The 17,958-nt window shown below is 40.9% G+C and overlaps 2 protein-coding genes across 2 annotated transcripts; one reads left to right on the top strand and one right to left on the bottom strand.

Annotated features, from left to right (window-relative positions):
- Window positions 1–3,075: 3,075 nt before the first annotated feature.
- siae (sialic acid acetylesterase) lies at window positions 3,076–9,590 on the top strand. Its single transcript, XM_085795089.1, has 10 exons — window positions 3,076–3,211; window positions 3,368–3,529; window positions 3,799–3,953; window positions 4,151–4,289; window positions 6,985–7,153; window positions 7,308–7,390; window positions 7,496–7,629; window positions 7,789–7,943; window positions 8,611–8,797; window positions 8,971–9,590. The coding sequence occupies exons 1-10, from the start codon at window positions 3,091–3,093 to the stop codon at window positions 9,235–9,237; spliced, it is 1,572 nt and encodes a 523-aa protein (XP_085651215.1). The 5' UTR covers window positions 3,076–3,090; the 3' UTR covers window positions 9,238–9,590.
- tbrg1 (transforming growth factor beta regulator 1) lies at window positions 9,489–17,191 on the bottom strand. The gene is made up of 15 exons (XM_085795088.1): window positions 16,856–17,191; window positions 16,511–16,648; window positions 16,065–16,122; window positions 15,840–15,922; window positions 15,610–15,646; window positions 15,191–15,253; window positions 14,366–14,602; window positions 13,077–13,147; window positions 12,617–12,855; window positions 12,371–12,507; window positions 12,088–12,234; window positions 11,776–11,873; window positions 11,481–11,591; window positions 10,703–10,848; window positions 9,489–10,211 (listed from the first exon to the last, which is right to left on the bottom strand). The coding sequence occupies exons 2-15, from the start codon at window positions 16,627–16,629 to the stop codon at window positions 10,123–10,125; spliced, it is 1,635 nt and encodes a 544-aa protein (XP_085651214.1). The 5' UTR covers window positions 16,630–16,648; window positions 16,856–17,191; the 3' UTR covers window positions 9,489–10,122.
- Between the last annotated feature and the right edge of the window lie 767 nt (window positions 17,192–17,958).

The following is a 17,958-nucleotide window of genomic DNA, read 5'->3' as shown; positions in this document are numbered from 1 at the left end:
GAGCTACAGACCAGTGCATGATTCACACGTACTGTATCTTTCACATGGGCTGTCAGCCTTGAGAGATAATTTTCATTCTGCTTCCTTTTCATCATGTATCAACTGCCTCAGTGTCAGACGTTGTTTAACAGAAGCTCTAACAAGGCAGTAAGATTTGACGGCTCTGACAATTAGCACCTTAGCTGACAGGGGAGATGGGTAGGTAAGACCAGGAAACTGCAATTAAAACAGAAACGTGTGGGGGGGGGAAAGAACAAACAAGAAATCCACTACCTGAGATGCATCCACTGTGATAGTCAAGGTATGATTAGAGGGCAGCACACAGTGGCTGCTGGACGTATAGTCTGAACTGCGGGTTCAAATTAAGATAAATATGCAATTTCATATTTCAAATATTATCACAGGGCTTTGAAAATGTGTAAATGACACAGTGGGTGCACTTCAGGTGGCAGGGTCAAATTATCACTTTTTCACATGAACACAAATGGAAGTTGTTGTTTTTTTTTTTCTCATGTTGTCATATCTCACTATAAATACACACTTCTATACCTCACTTAACAGTTGGCTCATTACTGTATGCTCTATCCAACAGCTTCCCCAGTCTCCTGCCTCCATCCATTAGTTATGTCTATGTAAGTGTTGAAGCCTTGTGTTAAATAACATGCCAAAAGAACGCAGCACGTTCATTTGTCTTTACTAGAGCCACAAGTGTAAAATGCTTTTGGTAAATAAACACCTGGCTGGTAAACTGTTGTATAATTAATGTTACATCTGCTTTCATTTTTCATGCTGTTGCTTTTGCTCTATAGATGTTAATGACTTTGGCCTTCATGTGGAGTCACCTCATATTAGTGCTTTGAGAATCTGAGGCAGATTTGAAAAATGATGCAATTATGTTAACTAGTTTTTAAGTTTTACAAGCACTCGCACTTGCAGTTTGTTTGTTAACCAAGGTTTTAAAGGCAGAGGGTGGTATTGTATGCTGTACTTAGTGTAAAGCCCTTGAATTTCATAAATAAAACTGACTTGACTTGACTCCTCCTGAAGTTTGATTGATTATTAAAGTTCTCCAATATGTTTTATTCATAACCATGTTCACATTTGAGACAATAACTCAATCAAAAAACAAAACATTAAAATGCAGACAAAAGAAAAGCTAACCACCACTTTTTCTTTTTTTGGGAGGGGGATTGTAGAGGTTGTAACCACTTGAATCAATGTTGCCGCAGTACATCACTGTATTATAATCAGTGCATTATATTGTTCAATAGACTTTTGGGTTTAAGGATAACATAATGAACATACAAAACTATCGTCTTCTTTTTTTTTTCTTTTGACAAAAAAAAAATCACAACCTACAAAAGAAAGGTTACTCATTTGAACACATGTAGGCTGAAAAACAAAATACATTAAAAGGAACCAAACTGTGCCATCTAATAATATACATGCTCTGGGTCTAATGGGGAATGATATCATGGCTATCGGGGGCTAGATCCACCTGTCATACCTATAACAACATGTATTATAATCATATATTATTACATATAGACAAACCAATAGTTTTGTGTTAGTGTTTTGTTTTATAACAGTCATTCCTCTAGTTGTGTTGTTTTAATGAATATTTGCCATCGCTGTGCTGAGTGTCTAACCAACGGCATCAAATAGTGGAACAGAGCACCCTCAGAACACACAGTGAAGGCCAGGTGTAACACTACAAAACATTCGTCTTCAGTTCTGGACACAAGTCAAAAGCCCCAGCCCCTTTCCTCAGACTTCTCTCTGACGCCACGCCTTCAGCTTTCCAGGACATAGTTGAAGACACCCAACGCAAGTTTGGTCAGTCCTGCAGCTGCCACAGAGGTCTGATTATTTCCCTTCCTTTTTTCTGAATACATAATAATAATAATAATAATAATAATAGTATTGACTAGTAGCCTACTCTCAGGATAGAAGGACCATTTCACCCAGTACAAAAAAAAAGTGTTTCTGAACATGATTACCAACCATAACTTTGTATGAAATTCCCACATAAAATCAGGCCTTTTATTTTTACCTTGAATCTGTATTAATTAATGTTTTAATATTAATATTAAAATGACTAAAGTGTCGCTCAGGTTAATGAACTCACAGATCATTACAAGTCTGCAAATGGAAGGAGGTTATAACAGCTAAAAAAAGAAGAAGAAAAAGAGAGAATAAGCCACTGGACCTTTTCATCTAATGAACAAAAACATGACTTCAGAAAGATGCTAATGAGACTTTCTGTATGTCTGTCGCTGGGGAGGTTAGGGTTAGATTGTTTGGATATGATAAAAGGAGGAGTCTTTCTTTCTTTGCCATTAATGAACGCCACTATGTGATGACATATTTTGCCCATAGTGAGCAGGAGTACAGAGAAACTGACCTTCCAAAATTACAACCTTTTTATTGCAAAATTAGCTTCACTAGACTCACTGCGGACTGTTTCCATCGCTGCAGCAGAGAAAATAGTAAAACAGAGAGACAATTTTGTGCTAAAAGGGCTGTAACATCAGAACAAGATATGACCAATTTGCACTTCTAAGTTCAACCTTTTAGTCTATTTTTTTTGCACAAAGAGAGAACGGTGAATTTCTTCCTTCCACTGAAACTGCTTTGGGAAAAAAAATACTTAATACAGTAGGTTTTTAAATGGGCATCGTTATATACTTTTAAAACAAACTTGAACAAATTAAAACCTGCACTACAGTTACATACAATAACGTACCATCAATACTACTACTACTAGGCTACTACGAATAATAATAATAATGAGGAGGAGGAGAAGATCATTTGGTCAAATGAAATGTGTTTTTACAGACAGTAAAATGTAAAATATTCAGTTTTGCTGTTTAATTACAATGAATTGACTCTGATGTTTCTATTATTCTGTCCACTCCGTTTATTTAAGTTCTGTGCTTTTATTTTGAAGGGCGTCGTTCAGCTACGCCGTGATGACGTTCCAGGAACAAAACAAACTCCTGACTCGGTCGGAAATGCGGGACAATTGTTGATGTTAGGAGTTTGGTGACTGGTAGGCGACACGGTCTGTGATATGACTGAGCATGTCAAATGACGGGCATGCGTCTGTCCGACAGAACCTCTCATCTTTTTATTAACATGAGTTGTCTGTTTGTCATGGCAATAACACTGTGGGCTGTTTTTGTACTTGTAGCTTCTGTTGACAGCTTTGGTGAGTAACACTGTGTAAGCATTTGACCGTGTGAAAGTAAAGCAGAACTGAAAGTTAATACAGCCTATCCTTCCTGTTTTTTATCATGTGATTTTTTTTTTTTTTAATTCAAGTAGGCTGTAGTAAATAGATGAATAGAGTTGTCTGTGTGTGCAGATGCGGGGCTGCGCTTTGCCTCCTACTATGGAGACCACATGGTGCTGCAGAAGTCTCCAGAGAGCGCTGTGTTGTGGGGCTACGGCCCTGAGGGGGCACAGGTCAACGTCTCCTTGTCAGGACTGATAACACAGAAAACCTCACCAGTCACTGTGACAAAAGTTAAGTGCAGCCAGTTGCTGTCAGACAGGAAGTTGATCCTAACATCTGCAGGGTGCTGAGGGCAGCAGGTGCCACATTAAGTGACCCTGACAGGGGCGGATGGGGGCAAAAACCCCTCTTTTTTTGTTTTTTGAGGTTGTGTTTTATGCAACCGCTTCTATCAAGAGCATATTCCAGTAATCCAAATGATTAAATGCTGCTTTTTTTCTTACCTGCACTTATTTTTCCTTCATTGACAGTTTGTGTAAATGCTTATATTTCATTTACAGGTGTCTGGCGAGTCACCCTCGACCCCGTTGAAGCTGGCGGTCCCTACACTGTGAAGGCAGTCACCGAGGGCAGCACGGCCACTCTAACAGATGTGCTGTTTGGAGATGTTTGGTTGTGTGGAGGACAGAGCAACATGTACTTCACAACATCAGAGGTAGGCCAGGCTATTGCACATAAAAAAGCATAGGAGCAGTATGAATGGTTTAGGACAGTATCACTGACAGAAAGATGACAATCCACATCCCTGGCATGGAGCAAAAACATGACATTCTAGACAAAGAGCAGTCTATTTGAAATGTATGAATGCATTTATTCACATTTTATTGTTTAATGATGAACTCGCCCTGATAGATTTTCAATGCATCGGACGAGCTGGCCCTCGCAGCCAAGTATCCTAATGTCAGGACTTTCATGGTAGCCTTGAACATGAGCGAAAGAGAAGTGACTGATCTGATTCAGGTGGAACTTCCCTGGACTGTGCCCACAGCGGGTGAGCCACTGATTGATTTATTCATTCCCAGAATTGTCTGAAGTGTTGTTTTGTTTGCAGCTAAAGCTTTTAGTTTTGAACTGCATCTGAGCTCTGTTTTGTTTCAGTTACAGCATACACTACCAGTCAAAATTTTGGACACACCTTCTCATTCAATGGTCTTTTTTTTTTTTTATTACTTTCTACATTGTAGATTTATACTTAAACCAGCACTAAGTAACTTTTCAGCCTTCATAAAATATTTTCATAACTTTTGTGATGATACATCGACTTACAACAAGTTGAATGTCATGGCCTGAGGGGGTCTGTATCGCTTTCTCTGGCACTAAGCAGCTTTGAGGAGCATGGTAGGAACCCGGCTCTCACTTAAAGCAGATATCACTGGCACGGCCGTTTCGGCTAATGCTGCGTTCAAGGCAGGCTTTTGAAACCGTAAGTTACAGCTTCAAGTCACAACTACGACTTGGTAGCGTTCCAGGTAACCCGTAGCTCGTGTTTTTACCGTCCTGTTGTCTGTGAAAGTTCCCTATAACGGCCACTCGTAACTTCCGACCCGTGAACTCGTACCAGATCGAACTGGTATGACTTCACAGGAAGGAAAAACACAAAGTACGAGTTTCCGTGAACGCACCATGAGTTAGCAGCCCCCGCCCTTGTCAGGCATCAATTGGTCCTCGTGCTACGTCACCACATTCACGCGCATCCCTTGGCTGCACACACAGCCCTTCATGCCGTTCTCTCTCCTCATTGGATAACACTTGTATCCCACAAGGAAAATTTTCTCCTCGGGTTACAGCAGAGCAGAGTGACGGAGAGACTCGTGTTTAGGCTGAAATACTTCATGTAAGTGATTGCTGACGGAAAATAGGACTATTTAGGACTTATATTAACAAAAACATTCCACTGATATCTGCTTTAAGTTTCACTTTCGCAAGTCACGACAAGGAGGGAGCAGGCAATGCAGCACGTTCCCGCCGGATTGTGTATGTCAATCAATCAATCAATCAATCAATTTGTTTATTTCGGGCATGTCAATTAAAATCATCATCATCACACTTCATCTTAGTTCAAATAATACAATACACAATACATATGTGTGTTTACTGTGAAATGATCCACTGGAAACAGAAACTTAGTTTGGACGTCTTCTGTTAAAGCAGAACTATGCAGGATTTGGGCTGTAATTATTGTGGCTCAGAGTCACTGTGATGGTTGAGTGACCTGTTATGAGGTGAATGGGGTCTAGGCCAATGCGCTCACCCCCCCCACTGGCTGAAAACCGCACTTGCAAGATCAGTCGTCCGTCTCGGTGTTACAAATCTCGTCAATGGATAGAAGTATCGCGAGAAACTGCCTTACGGCAGTACGAGATAAGAACGCATATGACGTCATGCATGTCACGAATCGTGATTGGTTTGAGTTCGGAAAGTCGGAGGAAACCATGGAAACATGAAATGTTTACTGATGAAGTTCAGCTTGTGGCTAACGGGGAGCTAATGCTAACACAGATACACACACCATGGGTCTTTTATAAGATAATGTAATACATCATGACACACACACACACACCTTCGCGTTTTGGAACCTTTATTCCTGTGTGTGTATGTCTGTGTCTTTGTGCCTGTGTGTGGCTGTATTAGCGTTAGCTCCGTGTTAGCGTTAGCTCCGTGTTAGCATAGCGTTAGCTCGGTGTTAGCATTAGCCCCGTGTTAGCGTTAGCTCGGTGTTATCAGGGCTTAGCAAACAGTAAACACAAGCACGTGTAGGGGGGGTGGAGGAGGTGGCGGCGGCGAGTTTTTTTTTTTTTTTTTTTTTTTTACGACAGTGACATGTGCCTCCCAGAACTGTGGGGGAGCTCCGGAGAGGGAAAAAAAAGAGAAACCAACGAAGGAGCGAGGTATTTCCGGCCGACTTGCATTGTTCTGCTTTAATTTCCATGCACCAGGACATCAGGATGTTTACGGCGCTATTCGCTGGTGCTCATGGGAGATGGAGTCTCCCTTCAGGCAAAACACTACCGCTTTGGGCCACTGGCGCCGCCAAACTCAACCAAAATTTAAAGTTCTTTAGTATTGCTTTAAGATATCAAAACTATGAAGGAACACTTATGGAATTACAATCCCTTGCAAAAGTATTCATAACCCTTGATTTTTTCCATATTTTGGCACATTACAAGTTGAACAACATGTATCATTTGCCTTCCACTTAACAATTATGTGCTACTTTGCGTTGGTCTATCACATAAAATCTCAATAAAATACATTTAAGTTTGTGGTTGTAACATGACAAAATGTGGAAAAGTTCCAGGGGTGTGAATACTTTTGCAAGACACTGTATAGGAGATGGTTTGGGAAGAGTTGGACCGCAGAATGAAGGCAAAACAGCCAACAAGAGCTCAGCACCTCTGGGAACTCCTTCAAGACTGTTGGAATTGGATTAGTGCAAAAAATCCCTCAACAAAACATTAAGATGGCTACTTTGAAAAATCTAATATATAAAACATATTCTGCTTTGTTTAACACTTTTTTGTTTACTACATAATTCCACATGTGTTCCTTCATAGTTTTGATGTCTTCATTTTGAATCTTCAGTAATGAAAATAAAGAAAAAACATTGAATGAGACGGTGTGTCCAAACTTTTGACTGGTAATGTATATCAACCATGATGAATTAAACATGGGAGTGTTGTTTGCAGGGAGCCTGGCTGACTTTTCCGCAGTGTGCTGGCTCTTTGGACGTTACATGAACAAGATTCTGAATTACCCCGTCGGACTGGTGGAGTCATGCTGGGGAGGCACGCCTGTGGAGGTCTGGTCATCTTCCAGAGCGCTGCAGCAGTGTGGACTACAGGGAACCACAGACGGGTACAGATATGAAGACAACACAGCTCAGATAACCTGCAGCCTACGTAGTAACTCTGTTCACAGGCAAATGTGTGAATGTCTCTAATGTGTAACTAATAACCGAGGAGAGCTAACTTTAATGAACTGTATTGTTTCTACTTTATGCATCCTACAGCCCTAAAAACAATTCAATCTTGTGGAATGCAATGATCCACCCACTGCTTAACATGACCATCAAAGGAGCCATCTGGTACCAAGGTACGTCAGGACCATCTGCACATGTTTCATAGTCAATGTATATTTGATTTTTTTTTTAAAAGAGCAAAGACAACACATGTATCTATGAGGTTTTGACTCTTTCAGGTGAGGCAAATGCAGAATATCACCAGGACAAGTACAATTGTTCTTTCCCTGCTATGATTGATGACTGGAGGATGGCATTTCATCAGGGCTCAGGGGGACAGACAGCTATTGATTTCCCCTTTGGGTTTGTCCAGGTATGTAACCGTGTTACTCTGACTTCAGTGTAGTGGTAGCATCAAAAAAGACTTATTGCTTCACTGTCGCCATGTCGATAAAATAAATAGACCATGCTCATATTATTTGGATTATTATATCGGTCCAACTTGTGTTTCTTCTCTTCCCCCTATGTCCAGCTGTCCACCTACAAAAAAGACGCCACAGACGACGGCTTTCCCAACATCCGCTGGCACCAGACGGCAGACTTTGGCTTTGTCCCCAACTCAAGGATGAAGCGAACTTTCATGGCCGTGGCTTTGGATTTACCGGATACAACATCGCCCTATGGCACGTAAGGATCCTGTTCATAGGTTTGCATAGGAAGTGAGATCTTTAAATTACCAAAAAGCATCGCAGAGTATGTGTGATTCACACTCAGTAGCATGCGGGTGTGATTAGCCTTTATCGAGCATTAATTAACACTGAAGTGTTCTTTTCAAGGTGGTAGACAGTGACACCACATTAATTAATTCAAATCACTGCTGCAGAACTTCTTCACATGGGTTTGATGGATTCTTCTTACATGTCTTTTAATATATTCATTTAAACACTAACTCTCAACTTTAGAGATGTGGTGCAGGAAGCCGTTTCAGGTTTGACCTAATGTCACTCCAGAGTATGCTGCAAGAGTTTTAATTGGAGCAAAGCGATTATCAGATCGCACCTGTTCAAACCATTCTGTTCTGGCTTCTTGTAAAGTCTCTGGGTAGATTTTAGGATCCTTATAAACAAAAGTTTCCTGGACTTGCTTATGATATGCAGCCAAGCCACACTCTGGCATAACTCTTAACATCGACAGACTCTTCGATGCACTAAAAAAAACTTCTCTCTGTTGATTTTCTTTATTTAAAGTGTACAAATGTGACCATGTGACCTGCTTTCGTATTTGACTTTTAAGCTGCCTGTCTGGTCTTACAGACTGGCATGTGACTTATTTATTTACTTTGTGTGTTCGTCAGAATCCATCCTCGGGACAAGCAGGACGTAGCCTACAGGCTGACATTAGGAGCGAGGGCAGTGGCTTATAATGAAAAGGACGTGTCCTTCCTTGGACCTTTCCCCGTCCAAATTCTGTCCTCACAAACGTTTGTCAACATAACCTACGACCAGTCTGTCGCTGTCACATATTCGAAGGACGTCTTTGAGGTAAAGTGGAGTCATTGTAGATGAACATTTTTCTCCCATATACACATACTAGGTTTGATAACAGTGTTTTAACAAAAAGAATTGTGACTAATGTTTGGTCTAACTATGTCAGAGACAAACATGCTGCAAATAATTGAGCTCCCTTTTATCGATCCTTTTATGTTTAAATACAGGTCTGTTGTTCTGGGACTGCGGCTCCATGCGGGTCCAAGTCCCTCTGGGTTGCAGCTCCTATCATGCAACAGGGTCCAACCACCGTCCAGTTATCTGCCGGCTTGTGTCCAGCCACTGATAAAGTAGCTGCTGTTCGATATGCATGGAGAGATTGGCCCTGTGACTTTAAAGCCTGTCCAGTCTACAGCACCAGTGGGGTTTTACCTGCCCCTCCTTTCATTATCAACCGCTACTCTGATAAAGGAAACGTTTGGAAAAGCTACTGAAGCAGAAACTGCAAGAAGACAATGTGATAAAAAAATAAATAAAAATACACATTCGGCCCTTGAGGTCAAATGAGCTGATTGGACAGATAGTGAGTCTCCTACGCGACACACTATCATGTTATAGATTTATCGGCCGGACGAGTCTGGACACTGAAAGAGCTTGTAGAAGGTCAGAGACCTCTGGGGCAAACTGTTTTCTAAATATATGTATGATTTTGTATGATGTGCCAATGATTGCTGGACTGTATGAATTTAGGAAAATGAGACATATTTTTTTTATTTTGATTTAAACTGATTCAGATATGTTCTGCTGACATACATAATTTGCACAAATAAATGACAAATCAACAAGGTTATGTGGATGTGATTACATTACATTCAAAGCCAAAGCTTTTACATGGGAAAAACAGACTGGTAATGGAATTATTGATTCATCCAAATATGAGATACATTTGTTTCAACCGGGAAACTTCAAATAGGGCACCAACATGCATCAGTGTGTACATGGGAAAGCATAATCGTCTTATTTTCAGTTTTTCCGGTGTAATCCCTAACTAGTTAAAATGGTATATTAGTATCATCCTAAACATGTCAGCTAGGACTCGGTCATACATACAGTAACAAATGTAATTTCCACTACAGAGGTGTTAGTTATCACATTAAGCACAAAGTCAATCTGCCATATTATTATCATCCACGTCAGCACACATCTTGCAGTAACGCTGTCTGGAGCTAGCTAGGAGGGTGACATATAATAAATAGCATAAATCTGAGCCAATATGACGCCATTGCAAGAATAATTTAACCGGGAAAATGTACCGGTAGGCCTTGTCAGTAACAAAGAATGTGATCGGGTGAGACCTTATTTCAGCGGCGCCGTCAGAATCAGGAGCTGAAGTATGAGGTAGAGGGCTTCATGGTGGGGGATGTCAGGTGGTGCTGATGAGAGGAGCTAGGAGACTGTGGTGTCTGTCCTGAGGAAACAGAAAGAACAGAGGTCGTCAGTGTGATCATCGTGTCAGCATTAGACATGTAGGAAATGATAAAAACAGAAGTACTGTTAAATAGTTGGGTTCACTTTTACTTTGAAAGTCTATTAAGAACATCCCGTGACTCCTATGAGGAAATGTACTTTTGTTTTTCAGCCAAACGAGGCAGTTAGATTCGTGATATATGATTTCTAGCAGAGGCCTGGTGAAGCAGTTGGTGGGATAAGTGTTATTGACACAGAGCAGAGCGACGTTGAGCTGAGAGACTCTACTGGAGCAGCTTCACTGCTTCACTCAGACATTTTGACAGCAGGCCCCAAAGAACAAGACACGGCTTCTTATTTGTTTTCCCACTAAGAGATTCTATTTATACAGTAATTCAAGCTGTTTAACCTCGAGGCTTCTAGTCTGTACATGTTGGATGGACATACCAGCTTTAAGGTACACTAAAACCATGCTATAGAAATATAATTAACCTGTGATGTGCTCCGTTTTGATGTTCTCATCAAAGCCCTGGTGTCTCTGGTAGGCTTCAAAGTTAACGGAGGCATCGTCCTCTGATAGGCTGTGGGGAGCCTGGCCGTCACTGGGGCGACACACCTCAAATCTGATCCATCTGTAGCTAAAAGAACAAGGTAAAATCATCAGCACAAGATCATCTTGCTACGACAAATCATAATTGACTGTTACAATAAGTAACATGCATGTATGTTACTCCCTCCTGGGTTGTCAGTGTTTTCCAGTCTCTTGTTTTTGTGGGTCTGTTTTATGTGATGCAACGGTTTGGGGGTTTCAGAAACATCATTATCTGAATCATCGTAAATAGGGAACAACAGGTTTTTTGTAATACTTGCTGTGCTTGGGAGACAAACTTTACTTATGGCACTTTGTAGTCCAGGAAACACTTTTCTACAATTCATGGGTTTCCCAAAATTGCACAACCAATGTAGATGTTGAAAATGGTGAGATCTGTCTTGTGTTATAATTAACAAATAAATTGCAATTGTTTGTTAATTTCATGGATGAGTTGGGAAGTGCTGCAGTTTTGGGTCCCAGCAAGCTGAGGAAATTGGTCTGCCATGTTTTCGACTACTAATCCTTGACGGTAATATTAGACAGTCTGCTTTTGGTTTAGTAATTTAAACTCTCACTGGACACAGAACCCAGAACAGTCCAGACTTTATTACACAACACTCTTCAGCTTTTCTACTCTAAAATGTTATAAAAGCATAGAAACAAATTAAGCACTCTTACTTGGTACATTTGCGTGCTCCTGGACAACTCTGGATGAGATTCTGGATGGTTGGGTGGGAGAAACCAAAGAAGTCTGCTCCTGATGGCACAATGGGCGTCACAGACTTGGAACTAGAAGAAGGACGTGTTGAATGAGTACACAATTATATTACAAGTGATATTTAAAAGTTGACATGCAGAAAAAAAAGTTTTTTAACATTTGGTGGACATTTTCTTCCTGTTCATGCCTACTATGTCATTCATGCAGAATAACCACAAACTATTCAGTCCAAGCCTTTGTGGTGAATGTCTTTACCTGACAGATGCGATGGTCTTCAGGAGGTTGGAGTGGCACGTCAGGGCAGAGGAGGCCACGATGGCATTTTGAGGATCGTCTTCAGGCACGATCTCAAACTGGAGAGACAAAATGTTGTAAAAAAATATATATACTGTATATGTATGTATGTATATCTATATATGAATTGAAGGATGATTGCCAGTGCAGTAGTATTTTAATAGAGCAAATGTTTGTTTACCGATTTCATAAAGTATCTGTGTGCAAGATTTAGGAGAATGATGAGGGATATTTGGCAAAACTGCAGACAATCACAGCTGTGTGTGTGTTTACCTGTGGAAGTGTTCCCCCATCTTTGATTTGGCAGGTGTAGAGGCACTGCTGGTCAGGGTTTTTCATGCTGGCAAAGATCCGTGTGCTGCAGAAGCCCACTGGGTAGATGGCGTACTCATCATGGAACAGCATTCTGTCTGTGATGATCTGTAGAGCAGCCAGATAATGTGGTTTTACTCTAACCACCAAGCTACACTCAAGATGGCCTTTATGTGTTGTGGCAAGATGACATAGATTTACCTTAAGTTTACCACTGTGATAATAACAAAGCTGTGACACTGACCTCCCCCAGACTGTAGACTGTTAAACCTCCCAGTACGATAGGAAAGACGGGACGACCAGATGAGTCCAGAGGGATGGGCTGCACCAGCTTCCGAGACCCGTCTGCTAGCTTTCTCTTCTTAGACATCTTCTTTGGCACTGAATAAAACATAAGGCGGTGAAATAATTGGCTAAAGGTGAAAGCAAAAATTCAAATTTCATCAATTATCAATATGCATTTGCATTAATGCTTGACCAAAGCACTCACAATCTTCTTTTCCATTCTCCCGTCCTCGCTCCTTCCTTTCTTTCTTGGGTTTCTTTAGAGGTCCCTCTTCCCCGGTTGACACAGATGACGTCAGGTTGTGCCCCCCCGACAGCCCTGAAGCCCCTGCAACTCCTGAGGTTAATGCCACAGGCGGCGCAGGAGGATGAGAGCTGGAAGGTGTAGGTAATATCTCGCCGTCTGACAAAGACTGGTACTGCAACAACGACTTCAGTAAAAACCTGCAAATTAAAATAAATGTTTAAATTCACATAAAGATCACATTAATTGGAAAATGTTCACAATCTTGAAACTTCATCATATGGTTGATCCATGTATAAGAATAGCAAAACATGACAAAGGGGAATGAATGGGTGGGTCCTTGCTGAACGAAGCAGAGGGCCAATATCGTATTTCAGAACCTTATGATAATCATAAGCAGAGCTGAAATCTGTCCACTCACCTTCTCTCCTCCTTTGCTCTCAAAAACTTCTCTTCTAAGTGGGCAACTTCATCACAGAGAGCTGCATTCTCCTGTAGGTGCAACAGTTTTACAAGACTGATCAGTCAAGGACTGCATATCCTGAAAGCAAGTTAAATTGTATAAAACTTTAGCTGTGACCGGTAAGAAATAAAATGTTGTATGCAATATGTGGGGAAAAAAACTACAGCAAGGGCTGTTACAATCATGAAATTTTAGATGACAAATTAATTGCAATACAAATAATTACTATTAAGAATTCAATTGGCTTTTTCACTAAACAGTATAAGCCTAAACATAGTCTAATAATATACATACACCTTATGAAGAAGAAAAGCCATTTATTGGCATTAAAGATTGGAACATATAAATAAAAGCTGCATTTCTGTTAGGCTTTGCATCTAAATTCATGATAAATGCTCATCAAAAATCAGGTTGTTGAATATAAGAAGAAAGATTTGTGGTTCTCCACTTGTGTCATTGAACTATAGCAGAATAGGGGGAGCGCGATGTGATGGTGACATTAAAGCAGATATCAGTGGAATGTTTTTGTTAATATAAGTCCTAAATAGTCCTATTTTCCGTCAGCAATCACTTACATGAAGTATTTCAGCCTAAACACGAGTCTCTCCGTCACTCTGCTCTGCTGTAACCCGAGGAGAAAATTTTCCTTGTGGGATACAAGTGTTATCCAATGAGGGGAGAGAACGGCATGAAGGGCTGTGTGTGCAGCCAAGGGATGCGCGTGAATGTGGTGACGTAGCACGAGGACCAATTGATGCCTGACAAGGGCGGGGGCTGCTAACTCATGGTGCGTTCAAGGAAACTCGTACTTTGTGTTTTTCCTTCCTGTGAAGTCATACCAGTTCGATCTGGTACGAGTTCACGGGTCGGAAGTTACGAGTGGCCGTTATAGGGAACTTTCACAGACAACAGGACGGTAAAAACACGAGCTACGGGTTACCTGGAACGCTACCAAGTCGTAGTTGTGACTTGAAGCTGTAACTTACGGTTTCAAAAGTCTGCCTTGAACACAGCATTAGCCGAAACGGCCGTGCCGATGATATCTGCTTTAAAAGAGCTCAATTCGAACCTCAAACGGAGGAAAACGACAAGGAAATAGTGATCGAAATGTGATGTTTCTCTTAGTTTCATCCAGTTGTTTTTATACAGCTGAATGTATAGGATTTTAATGATTATGCAAAAGAAAAAAATGTGGTCAGCTCAAAAAATTCAAAAATTCTGGCAATTATGTATTAGTTGTGACTCACAAATATCATGGCCCGAGCAGCTTTGCGCAGCCTGAGGTACTTGAGTCGGTACTTTTCATTCTGGTTTTTTCGCGAACCCCTCTTCATCTTGGCCTTGTGTTCAGAGGAGCCGGTGGGGGACGGGAAGGCCGGCGCCGAGGTACCTGAGCCAGAACTGCTGATGGCGTTCCGCTGCGGAGAGCTGAGGAAAGACTGAGCAGTGAAGGCCTGCAGGGCCTGCTGCCGCTCCTCATCAGTCTGCAGTGAGACAGAGGGGAGAGAAAGACAGAGGTCTGTTCATTTTGTGCCAGTGAGTTCCTGAGGCTCAAGCTTGTGTTGCCTGCAGGAGAGACAGATGATGATAATACAGACTACAAGATAGACGGACAATTCACAATGATGTAGCTTCCACGTAAACTGCTGTATGACAAACAATGAACATCACTGAAACCAAAACGTGCATGAGCTGATTAAAACTGAAGAAATTAAAATGAGAGTATGTCTTCCCTGATTAGGTTTGATAAGGAAATAAAACATCTATGACGTTACATCACATTATCACAGCCAGATAATATTGTCACTCCACAGCATAAACACTGCATCTGCCAATTTTTAATGACACTATAATGCAAAATTCAATATTGATAATTCTGTCTATGGTGCAATCGAACCAGGAAATGAGGTGTATCCATCTATAGCTCTGGACCACAAGTCCTGTATGAACAGCAGCGCCTCAGTATTTATCCATGACAAATAGCCTGGCGTAAAAGGTCAAATGCCTTTTCAGTATCCCAGAATATATTCAGAGTTAGTGTGAAATAGCCATTAGTATCCCAGTTAACTCACCAGCAGTGCAAAGACTCCATTTCTGTTCTCAATCCTCTTGAATCTCCTGCTGCCTTTTTGTGTCTGAAACATATGTGAGACTGAGGCCAAATGCAAGGGGCTGGAAAAGCCCAAAATCTCACTCCCAATTTAGATTAATTCCATCATTATTAGAAAGCAGCTGCTTCAAGGCTTGTTCGTGTGTGTGAGCAGACGGCGCCATTTGTTGTGATTGCAGCAGCGCTTCTCATTAAAATAGTGAAATAAGGTCAAAGAAGCAGGATGGAAAAACATGGAGAAAGAAAAAAAAATAGGAAAAGAAATACAGACAATGCTTGTACAGTACTGACTGAACAAACACGGATACTGAATGGAGATGCAAGTTATTATACTCAACAGCAGAGGTTGCTGTCTGGCTGAGTCTTAAACACCCTCCTTACCTCACGATACATGACAGCCTCCAGACTCGATTTTGCACTGCAAAGAAGAGAGCAATTAGATGAGCAATGTCTAACTGTAGATTAAACAACTAGTCTGTGGTCTACGTACAGTAAAGCATCTAAGACAAACACTTATGTATACATATTGTGTGTTTAGTGTTTCATGATTTGACATTTGGACACATATATGGCAAAAAAGATGGTGTAGTAAATTGAGAGTATTGCTGTACTTGGATTGAACAAGTCCTCTGTCAATGATTCTCTGTTTAATCTCCTTTATGTGCATGGGACGTCCTGCCTCCTCCAAGACAATCTACATGAAAAAAAAGAAATTAAGGAAAAAAACAAAAAACTGAACAAAACAGAACTTGAAAACAAAAGCTCTTACAGCACTTGATCATAGTAAATAGTATTAATAACACCAAACTGAATAATGAGCAATTAATGACAGACACCTGTGCAGCATCAAGCCATGTGAGGTTTGGCTTCTCTGCAATTTCACTGGGTGGTTCACTGCAAATAGGAAAAACTCAGTATTATCCAGTGAAACATTGTCATTTGCTTTACTGGCACTTTAGCAAAATTATTAGCAAAGGAATATCAAAATCTTAGAGCACATACTCATCTACCATGTGTTTTAGCAAAAAGGAAACAGAGCTGCGTCAGGAAACTAAGCATGAGAGGTGTTGTGGTGATGTATGTTGAATGTGTGCAATTGCATAGCAAATGATGTGACTCGGCCAAAACATATAAGGAAAAGAAACTGAATGACTAAAAGCTCAGAGTCATCCAGGCAAATCCCTACTCTGCTGCTGTTTTTCTTTAGTTTTGATTCCTACCAACTTTTATTCGGGCACAGCTATACTGTTTGTGACAGGAAAACCATATTATTTTGAACAACCTCTCCAGAGTTTCTGCAGTCCCAGACAGACTTGCTATGCTGTCCAGAGCAGGAAACAGAGAGTAGTTCCCCTGTCCATCAGCCTCCATCTCGGATTCAAACGAGTTGAGAGACTCCATAGGAGACAGGGACGACCCTCTGTCCGGTGGAGAGAAGACACATTAATAAAACATTTACTATCCAGCATAGGCTATCTCTCTGTCAGAAACAGACACGTACACATACCTAGCTACTGCAAAAGGTACACAACAACACAGAGACCTGCTAATTTCTAGCAGCTGCTAGTAACATAAACAACAGGAACAAAGCGTATGCAGAGGCAAATATATATATACACACACACACCTCAACTAAAATGCAGCAAAACCAACGAGTCCACTTCTTTGCCGTTCGTGTTCCGGACTGTTTTCTCTCCGTGTGTAAACCGGAACCTTCGCTCGCTTTTATTGTTTACATAGCAGAGAGAAGCTAAAGGCTAACGTGAACTAGATAGCAGCCCAATCTGACGTCACCGCGGCGACGCTGAGAGATTGAGCACAAAATAAATGTTTCAGTAATGGTTCAAAACTAAAGTATCGACTCTTAACACTGTCGATTACGAAGAAAGAGTCCGGGGACATGAAAGCCGATGTTTCCACCGGTTATGTTTACTGAGAGCACCTAAACCGGATATCCGGTTGAATCTGTTTTTCAAATGAACTTTGTGACAGCATCAGAGCATAATACATCCATGCATCAGAGCCAGTCAATTCTCTGACAGCATCAAAATTAGGCCAGAAGCGTGATTTACAAACTGACATGACATACAGGCACAGACCTCTTTATATAGCCTACAATCTATGGCACAGATACAGTGGGAAGATTTGTCCACTTTGGATTAGCGAGAAATAAAATATTAATATTAATATTGCTTGAATAGTTATTGAAAAAGACCGTGGTTAAATATTTCAGCAAAATACTGAGAAATTCAAGTTTGTAGAAGTAGCCTTCGAATGTGTCCTTCCTGCATCTCACTCAGTGTGGAATTTCACTTTCTTATAGCTAATTTGTTCCCATTTCAATTGCCTAAATTATGAGGCAATAACCCCTGCCCCTTTTTCTGTTTCTTTCTTTTTTTTTAACCACAACTGTTGATTTAGTGAAAGCATAGGCTTTTTGATTTGAGGTTGGCAGAAACTGATTTTTCTGTCAAGGTGGTGTAGTGAGGCCTACCTATGGAGTTGTATGTAGCCAGATCTCCACACAAAATGCACAATTTTTCATCTTCCTGTCACAATATTTTCTTTAGATTCTATTATAAAATGACACTGTGATACACCTAGATAATTTGTGTGGTTGTTTTTATTGTACAAGAACACCCAGATTAGAGGAACATGTTGCAGAGTAGCCATATGCCACGCCTACACTGAGGAAGGACTGCCCTGTCCTAAATGCATGAGTGAAGATCT

This window comes from Trachurus japonicus, chromosome 13 (genome assembly GCF_045865225.1).
Source record: "Trachurus japonicus isolate A0001 chromosome 13, Traja_1.0".
NCBI classification, from domain to species: Eukaryota; Metazoa; Chordata; class Actinopteri; order Carangiformes; family Carangidae; genus Trachurus; species Trachurus japonicus.
This window is presented reverse-complemented; position numbering and strand designations above follow the sequence as displayed.